This window comes from Solanum tuberosum, unplaced genomic scaffold (genome assembly GCF_000226075.1).
Source record: "Solanum tuberosum cultivar DM 1-3 516 R44 unplaced genomic scaffold, SolTub_3.0 scf00241, whole genome shotgun sequence".
Classification (NCBI taxonomy): domain Eukaryota; kingdom Viridiplantae; phylum Streptophyta; class Magnoliopsida; order Solanales; family Solanaceae; genus Solanum; species Solanum tuberosum.
In genome coordinates this window covers 842,499-851,813 of record NW_006239165.1, presented here as the reverse complement: position 1 = coordinate 851,813, position 9,315 = coordinate 842,499, and the positions used below count along the sequence as shown (strand labels likewise).

The following is a 9,315-nucleotide window of genomic DNA, read 5'->3' as shown; positions in this document are numbered from 1 at the left end:
TTGAGGGTTCTAAATTTTCTTCCCTTTCCTTAAGCATTGAGTTGTCAACAGTTTTGTTAGCGGTTCACAAGTTAATACATATATATTTACTTAATTTTCTAATACAAATACAAGGTCTACGGAAAAGTTGTTCGTCCGAACCCCCACCTAGCTCCGTCCCTGCCTTCACCCCTAACCCCACAACCCTCCACCCCTCACGAACCATGTTTAGTTGGAAAATAAAGTACTCAATCTTGCAAAATGTCGCGTGTTATGACTAACTTTTTTGTCATATAACACGATTGGTTCGTGATTATGCAAGTATTGAATTTCTAAAATTGAACATGAAAATGACTTCATGGCACGACATAACTACTCAAGTCTTTGAGAACTCTAGTTTGGATAGCTTACGAATTAGTTAGGGAGGTCATAATTTGCATGTATTGAGGACTCAACTCATTTGTTTTTTATATAATCTAAGGTCAAATGTATTAAATACAGCAAGACTAAAACTGACGAAAATCTTACGAAAAATACTTCATTAGACGTGTTGAACATTGTTCTTAAAGATTCTCAAGATTCAACAAGCTCTTCTAGTGTAAAACTAGAAGCCAAAATGTAACAAAGATTAAAAAGAAAACCCATCATAACTAAGTATAGACGGAAGAATTAGAAGATAGATTTTTTGTGCCTCCCTATTCTCACAAAAAGAAAATATATTTTCTACTATCCACAATGGTTGAAGAACAATATATACAACTCATATCCAACAATAGTTGTCTACTTTTGACTTTGCACACTTCTTAAGAAACTATAAATAGAAGAGTATTTTTACTATATCACCCTTTGAAATATAATAAATACAATGTTTAGAAAAATGTAATAAAGAAAAAACTATAATTAATGATAAGAGTAAATTAGAAACTAATTATAAAATTATCCATTAATTTCATAAAGTGCTCAAATATTATTGGACATCCCAAAACAGTATAGTGAATAACTATTATTGGACGGAGGGAGTATTAATAGACAAGTGATAAAAATTTTTTTTGTCCTTTTCTGATTTGTCAAAATAGACAAGTAATTAGGAACAACTAAAAAAGAAAAAATGAACAAGTTATTAGAAAAAATGGAGTATCAACAAGCAAGTTATTAGTGGCGAAATAAAAAAGAACAAAGTCAAATTTTGTAATTAACCGAAGTTTAAAAGAGAGAGGGGCGGAGAGGCCAGAAAAAAAGGAGAGTACTCCCTCCGTCCACAATTGTTTGGCAGATATACTAAAAATAGATGTCCAAGATTAATTGTCAATTTAAACAATCAAGAAATAATTAGTCATTTTTTTCCAATTCTGCCCTTAATGATAGTGTATGTGAACTTTTGGTATTCTTGATATAGTAGAGTTATATTAGTCAAATTACACCTTGTATTAAATTTTCCTAGAGAGGTGTGCATGACCTTACCCTGACAAACAATTGTGGACGGAGGGAGTATTATTTTGTTGCTGTTATTCATTGCATTTGAAAGATGGAATTGAAAGCTAATTAAAGAAAGATGAAACTAACCAAAAGAAGTTGTCCTCACAAAGGACTTTCAAAATGCCAATACTTCTCTTTCAGTTGCCAACTTTCCTAGTAAGAAAAAGCTTCTCCAACACACTAAACATTTGGCTTTGTAAATACACTTCAAAATAAATTCATTTGAAATAAATATTTACTTACAAATCTGAGCAATCAAAGTTAGGTTCCTCAAAGAAACAGGGGAATCTCAATACAGAATGGTGAATGAAGAGTTGAAGAAGAGTCCTGTTAATGGAGAAAAACGCGAGGAGTTGTTCAGCCCAAGATTCAAATCAATGGCTGCAATGGCGGGTTGGGACGAAGAGGCACTTCTGATAGCTAGTTTTGGTGTGGAAGAAACTCCTGATCGACAGCATAAACAAAAGAAACTTACTGGTTTGCAGCATTTTGTGACTCCACCTACGAATTCCAGAAGGTAATTTTGCTGTAGAATTGAACTTGATGCGATTCTTTTATGAGGGTAATTGGAAATTCTCAAAGTTTTGATCTTTATAGGAAACGAAGGGCTCAGAAGACGAGCCCTGCTTCCGTAGGCCTTGCTGTTGTTGATCTTGATGATGATAACACTGCAAAATCAGGTTCTCCTTATCTTTTGTCAAATCTGAATTCTTTGGTGTTATGATTTGCCAATATGTACAACCAGTAATCTGCTACTTCACTCCATTTCCAATTTACAGGACACCTTTTGATTTGGCACAAAATTTAAGAAAAAAAAGAAGCCCCCTGAAAGTTATGGTGTTAAACACTCCTTGATTATTCGTGTAGTATAAATTATTTCATTAAAAGTAAAAAGAGGACATTCTCTTTGGAATAGATTAAAAAGGAAAGTGTGTCACATACATTGAGACATTGGAGTACTACTTTGCTTCCCCAAATTAGTTGGTGGCTTGCTGGGATAACTGGGACTATATTGATAGGGCGAGGCTTTTGTATGAATTCTTAATATTCATTTGGTTCAATTTTGGAACTGTTCCATTCTCAGCCTCAACCATTTGAGACAAACTTTTAGGTTCTCTAATACTAAAGTTTCATTTAAGGTTCTGTAATAGAAGCCAGGGACAATATTTAATGAGAATCTTAATCTCAACATGTTTACAAAGCTACAAGTAGTAAAATAATTCCATTTCACTTTTGAGCAGAAACTGAAATGAAAGAGCAAAAATTCACTGGAAAAGGAGACAAGGAAGGAGTTGAAGAACAGGACTCTTGTGTTTTCTCTTCTGGTTCAGCGATTCTGTGCATGGATCCACTTCGTGAAGAACTTTCTTGTGCCGTAAGAGTTTTAGTGTCCAGTCTTGGATCCTGATGCCTTTTTATTGACATTTCCAGTTTCATCTTCGAGTTGTTCAATTGTATTTGCAGATTTGTTTGGAGATATGTTTTGAACCGAGTACCACTCCTTGTGGACACAGGTATTGGCATTCACATTAACTCAGATTCATACGACAATACTCAGAAGAAATTTCCAATTATATGTTCTGACTTATTTGTCTATAATAGTTTCTGTAGAAAGTGTTTGCAATCTGCTGCAGACATATGTGGGATGCGATGCCCCAAGTGCAGACAGCTTATCAGGTACTCCCTCCGTTTCAATTTGTTTGTCTTACTTTCCCTTTTAGCCCATTTCAAAAAGAATGTCCTCTTTCTTTTTTTGGAAACTCTTTAATTTTAATTTTCTATGTGAATGTTTAAGACTACAACATTAAAGGACATTTTGGTATATTCTACGAACCTTTTGTTAAGACTATAAGATTCAAAATCTTCTTTACCTTCTTAAATTCCGTATCAAGTCAAAACCAGACAAATAAATTGAAATAGAGTGAGTATAATATTAGCATTTCTGAATACTTTTATAAAGCTGAAGGGGTAGATTTTATTTGATAAGAAAATAATGATTAGCCTTATAAGCTAAAAGGTTACATGTACAGAGAGATGACACCTCTAATTATTTATGTGAGGTTTGCAAAACTTTGAGGGTGGGTCTATCCGAACAACCTCTCTACCCCGACAAAGGTAGGGTAAGGTTTGCATACATCTTACCCTCCCCAAAACCTTCTTGTGCGATCACACTGAGTATGTTGTTGTAGGTTTGCGAAATTTCAGAACTTTTTAGAATTGATGTGTGATCGTAACACATGATTTTTGCAGCAATGGAAGATCTTGCACTGTGAACACAGTCCTTTGGAATACAATTCAACTACTATTTCCAAAAGAAGTAGAATCAAGACAAGAAGCTGGAGATTTAAATAGTAAAGAAGGTCAGCATCAAAATCCAGCAAGAAACGGAGACATTAGTTTAAGGACAAGTATAGAATTACCACCAAGCCAGGATGAGGATGCTGCCTGGGCATTGCAACTGCAGAGAGAGGAGTATTCACGAGGAGACATTTAGGACATGACGCTCTGATGAGCAGTAGAGGAATGCTCTTGCTCTAGCTAGAGCGAATTTGAGGGCCATGTCATCAACAGCCATTAACAACATTTGTGTTAAGAGGACATGGAACATAAAAATATTTTACAGAGACCAGTAATTTCAATAAGTTAAACTTCCCTACTAGAAGTGACTTCAGAGTCAAAAGTGAATAAAAACTCTAAGCTGCTGCAAAATATTTTCCTCATCTTATGGTAATGAGTGTTAATAAGTAAAACCCAAATGACATTAGCTGCGACTATGGATTAACGTCGAGAATTATAGTGGACCTGTGATATGCAAGACAATACATAAAGAAATAATGTAAAATATCCTCTGTCCTTTTTCTTTCTTTTTTAAACTTTTTAAATTAGATTCATCCACGAAAAATGAACTTTGTATGCACAGAGAGTTCGCCAAAGATCTTGGGAATTCTTTTGGTTATGGTGCATTTCATGAAACAGGTTTGTATGGTCCCGGGATATGGGTGTCTGATTCTTATGGACTAACGGGAAAAGTACAACCTGCAAATTTGGGTGCGTGGAAGGTTTTGATCCTTTTGTTCCAGGAGGAATAACCTCTCATCATATTGCAGCACGAACATTGGACATATTAGCCGGACTTTTCCATCTTACATTATGCACAAACGAAATCAGATCCTAACCACCTAAAAAGAACAAAACATTTTACAATAACGTATTCAATATAATCCACCTAAAGAACAAAACATTTTGTACGCTAATATTCACTAAAGGATAAAAGAAACATAGATAAAGGATAGAATTAGGAATATAAGATTCATATTGATAACCCAAAACTTAAAACAATCCAGCAGAAGTGTTTACTAAACTTTCCGCGAAAGAAAAAATAACTACAAAAATGTTGTTCAATGATATAATAAAGCAAATCCCTGGAAATAATGTTCAAAGAAATGATTTTTTCTGGAGAACTGTAAAAGAGTACTACTTGAGCAAAAATAACATGTGAGATCACAATAAGAGTAAACTCACAATTAAATATCTTGCTAACTTATGAGTCATTTTTTTCTTTTTCACTCTCATATGAGAGAGTTTTCATCCTATGAACAAAATGATCCAACATGTTTTCAACACATTCAATAACATCCCTAGGAAAAATGAGAAGCTTAATAAATACATGCTGGTATTGAAAAGTAAACACACCTACCTATCCAAAGAAGTATTGAGTAGAGGTGATTAGACATGATTTGACGCATCTTAGACATGGCCTTAGATAAGAAGGTATAAAGGTCGTGGATAAGGGTAGAAAGTTAGTAGGCAGTTAAGAGTTGTCTTATTACTAGCCTTTTTGGTACCTAATAGCACTTATTCATGTGTTTAGGTGATTCACACCTTGCATATATGTTTTGCACTGCTTTACTTTGTACTAGTTGTATTATTGTAGTTCTTACTTTAGACATCTCACATTGTCAGTTGGTTGATGTGTTTCGATTATCCTACTACTTTGTTATTCACTATGTAGTTACTATGTTTCTATATTGTTTGGATTTGTTGTACTCGAGCCGAAGATCTTTCGAAAATAACCTCTCTACCTTCACGAGGTAGTGGGAAGGGTGGTGTACACTCTATCCTCCACATACCCTTTGTAGATTTCAGTGGATACGTTGTTGTTGTAAACACACCTGCCTATGTCTGAACTTCAGACTCATCCCAACTGAAGTTTATTTAAAGCGGTTAAACTTGTAATAATATAGGAACTTTTGGCTATGTCTGAAATAGGGGCTTAAAAATAGGCTGTTTGTGCACTTTGTCCAAAAGAACTACATCGGGTACCCGGCCCAATTCATACCGAACGTACATGATCGTCTCCTCCATTCTGACCAAAATTCTTACAGATTTCATTTTGCCCTAATAATGAAAGCAGCGAGGTTCAATGTTTTTACCCAATTTCGTTTCTTGTTTTTCAATTCTAAAACTCTAAATCCCTTAAACCCTAACACATTCAGATTCCTCACTGTAGCTGCTGTCTTGCCTTCTCCTGAAAAATCCCCAGAAGACCAAACTGAAGAAGAACTCAGTAGTACTCCCAAAGACTCAGCAGATTTGTTTAAGCAATGGGGTTGCACTGAAGATGACATTTCCAAGATTTTTCAGCGGCGCCCGTCTTTGCAAAGAATGGAACTCAAACTCCTTGACTCAAAGCTCAAAATACTGAGTGAGTTAGGTTTACCATCCTCTGATCTCACCAGGATTATTAATTGCCGTCCTCGTTTCCTTGATTGTCGGATTAATCGTTGCTTGGAAGAACGCCTTGAGTTTTTCCAGACTTTGTTTGGTACTAAAGAAATTCTTCTTAAGGCCATTGTTCGAAATCCGTCTTTGCTTACTTATGACTTCCATAAACAGATTAAACCAATTGTTGCATTTTATGAACAATTGGGTCTTAGCAGAAGTGAGTTAGTTTCCATGCTTTTAGCTCGACCAACTCTGATACCAAGAACCTCTTTGGATGATGAGAAGATGGATTATATTCAAAGAACCGGTGTGGAAAAGGGCACTACAATGTATAAACATGTGGTTGCGTTGTTTGCTATTTCGCGGTCCGAGACTATCCGTCAGAAGGTGGCTAATTTGGAGAAACATGGGTTTACTGAAGATGAAGTCTTTAGGCTTTTTGGAAGGTCTCCATTTTTGTTAACATTGTCTGTTGATAAGGTTCAGAGAAACATGACTTATATATTGGGTACAATGAAGCTTTCTGCAAATTTGGTTCAAGATAACCCGTGTTTGCTGTTCTTAAATTTGGAGACTGCCATAAAGCCAAGGTATTTATTAGGGGCAAAGCTAGATGATATGGGTCTGGTTCCTCGAGTGAAAGGTCCTTCATTGTTAAGAGCAATGAGGATGACAGAAAAGCGGTTCATCAAGGCCTTTATAAATTGCCATCCAGAAGATGTGGCTCATGAATTGATGGAGTACTATACAGGAGTTAAACGTGTTAGAAGGTTGGCAGAATCCTCCAAGAAACAATTGTACAGAGGATTTCCCTTTTGAACATATGTCCCAACAGAGGCTTTTCCCATTATCATTTGACTCTGTTTGTTATTGAAACCCTTCATTTTTCATTGACAAAAAGTAGATTATATCTGTATCATTGACTTGCTGGGGATGTTTGATTGTTGTTTTGATGTATAGTCAATACGAATGATATTCTATTGTGCAAGTGGATGTTAGCTAATAATATATGAATTGGAGTAGAGCTGAAATTACCTTCTTTAGAAAAAAGAGCTATTCGAAGCATACGGACTGCTGCAAGTTTCCCACGTCTCACCAGATTTGGTCTTCATGCTCCTAAATTTGTACGTGTCTATCTATTGATTTTCTCCTCCTATATGTTCCTTTTTTTTCTTTGTATAACATTATACCTGATTCGAACAAATTTGTGAATGAGGTGTAATTGATTGATGAATTTATCTGTCCTTTTACTAATTTTGGGTCAATGATGTTTCTTTTTCCTTTTAAATACTAAGATTAATAAAGTTTATTTTTCTGTGGATTTGCTGAGTTTATTGGAAGGGGGCCCTTAGTGTAATTGGTAAAGTTGCCTCCATGTCATGGGTTCAAACTGTAGAAACAACCTCTTGCAAAAAGGCAGGGTAAGAGTGCATACAATAGATCTTTGTGGTCCAGCCCTTTCCCGAACCCCGCGCATAGCGGATGCTTAGTGTATCGGGCTGCCCTTTTATTATTTGCTGAGTTTGTCCATGTCTTCTCTTGGAGTTTTGAGTACCCAGAATATAGAATTGTTGGGATCGTTAACTTTAAGTTTTGCTTATGGTGTAGAAGACTTCAAGTTCCTATCTTTTCCTCAGCATCATTTTGATGGAGTTAACTAGTATTGTCTAGTAACAATAATAGTTCCATTTCAAAGATAAATACTGTTGAAAATGCACTTCATATCAGTTTGAGAGCTGATTCTGTAGCCTCAAAGACCAATGAATTGGCATACTGTCAGGAACTATATTAGCTAGATTTATCACCTCATACCTGGAGAATCAAATAGGTAATGATAATCCCTTAAGAAAAATAATTCATACAAGTGTGCTTACTGAAAGTATTATACCTAATATTTTGTAATAAAATCATTTGAGGCCTGCTTTTAGTTTAAAGTTTATGCCATATTATAACTTGTCTAACCAAAACTTACTATAAAGCTTCCACTTGAAAATAATTTACCCAAAGAATGGTTACTGGGTTTTGAGGACAGTAGTATTAACATGCATATCTCTGCTTTCTATCAATTAGTACATCTGTGGGCGGAGAGACTTATTGAAATGTCTTGGATGCGTGCAATTGCTAGTTTGCTACTGTAAAATCAATAAATAGAACACTGATGATCTTTATCAAAAAAATCTGTGGTGATTATTCTTGTATGAGGAGTTTAGAGTACTTTGGAAAGTATAATTAGGAAAACTAATGCTGGACTTTGGATTTGGACTTAAGGAGTAAGTTGTTTAACCCTCCTATGACTCAAACTTCAGGAAACAAATTGGGCTAATTGTTTACAAATGTACCCCACGGTAAAATAACCACTTTACTTTTTTACTTTGAATTTAGTAAATCGCTTAACTTGCACTCTTCTTAGCATTATATGCTTAGCTTTGAGGCATGTGAACCTTCAGGCCATCGTTGTGTATTTTACTGAGAATTGTATTTTCTTCTAATCTTGCCTGTTTCAAGTATAACCTGAATTACAAGACACTTTTTTGGTTTAAAATTGATAACCATGCCAATTCTCTGAAGTGATGAAGCATTTCCTTTTTATTAATTGTGTTGCTATAGAATGAATGCTATCATAATCAAGAAAATTCATGAACCATATTAAATGGACCAAAGATTTCATTTTAAGTACACAATGTTGATGTGAGAAATATATGAGAAAAATATTATTGAATTGTGTATCTAAATAGTTACATTGAGACCCTATTTATAGACACTACATTGGAATCCTTTTCCAACTAGGATTCCTATTCTTATTCCTATTCCTATTCTAAGTAGGAAATACTTATTTCTATTCTAACACTCCCCCTCAAGCTGGTGCATACAAATCATATGTACCTAGCTTGTTACAGATGTAATTAATACGAGGACATGTGAGGGACTTGGTGAAGATATCTGCAAGTTGATCATTTGACTTCACAAATTTCGTAACAATATCTCCCGAGAGTATCTTTTCTCTGACAAAGTGACAGTCAATCTCAATGTGCTTAGTCCTTTCATGAAACACTGGATTTGATGCGATATGAAGAGCCGCTTGATTATCACACACAAGTTCCATCTGATCAATTTTGCCAAATTTTAGTTCTCCCA

The 9,315-nt window shown here is 35.1% G+C and overlaps 2 protein-coding genes across 6 annotated transcripts in view; both read left to right on the top strand.

Moving 5' to 3' along the window:
* The first annotated feature begins 1,567 nt into the window (after positions 1 to 1,567).
* On the top strand, positions 1,568 to 4,289 carry LOC102597247 (E3 ubiquitin-protein ligase UHRF1-like). Its single transcript, XM_006357113.2, has 6 exons — positions 1,568 to 1,972; positions 2,053 to 2,135; positions 2,697 to 2,830; positions 2,920 to 2,969; positions 3,058 to 3,132; positions 3,706 to 4,289. Exons 1-6 carry the CDS (start codon positions 1,755 to 1,757, stop codon positions 3,947 to 3,949), a joined length of 804 nt encoding a protein of 267 aa, XP_006357175.1. The 5' UTR covers positions 1,568 to 1,754; the 3' UTR covers positions 3,950 to 4,289.
* A 1,528-nt stretch (positions 4,290 to 5,817) lies between these two features.
* LOC102596471 (uncharacterized) overlaps positions 5,818 to 9,315 on the top strand; it is a 9,543-nt gene continuing 6,045 nt past the window's right edge. For all 5 annotated transcript variants that reach the window (XM_006357111.2, XM_015313301.1, XM_015313300.1 and 2 more), the window contains exon 1: positions 5,818 to 7,304. In XM_006357111.2, the coding sequence (XP_006357173.1) occupies positions 5,860 to 6,999 (1,140 nt within the window). In that variant the 5' untranslated portion in view covers positions 5,818 to 5,859 and the 3' untranslated portion in view covers positions 7,000 to 7,304. The remainder of the gene's footprint in view (positions 7,305 to 9,315) is intronic.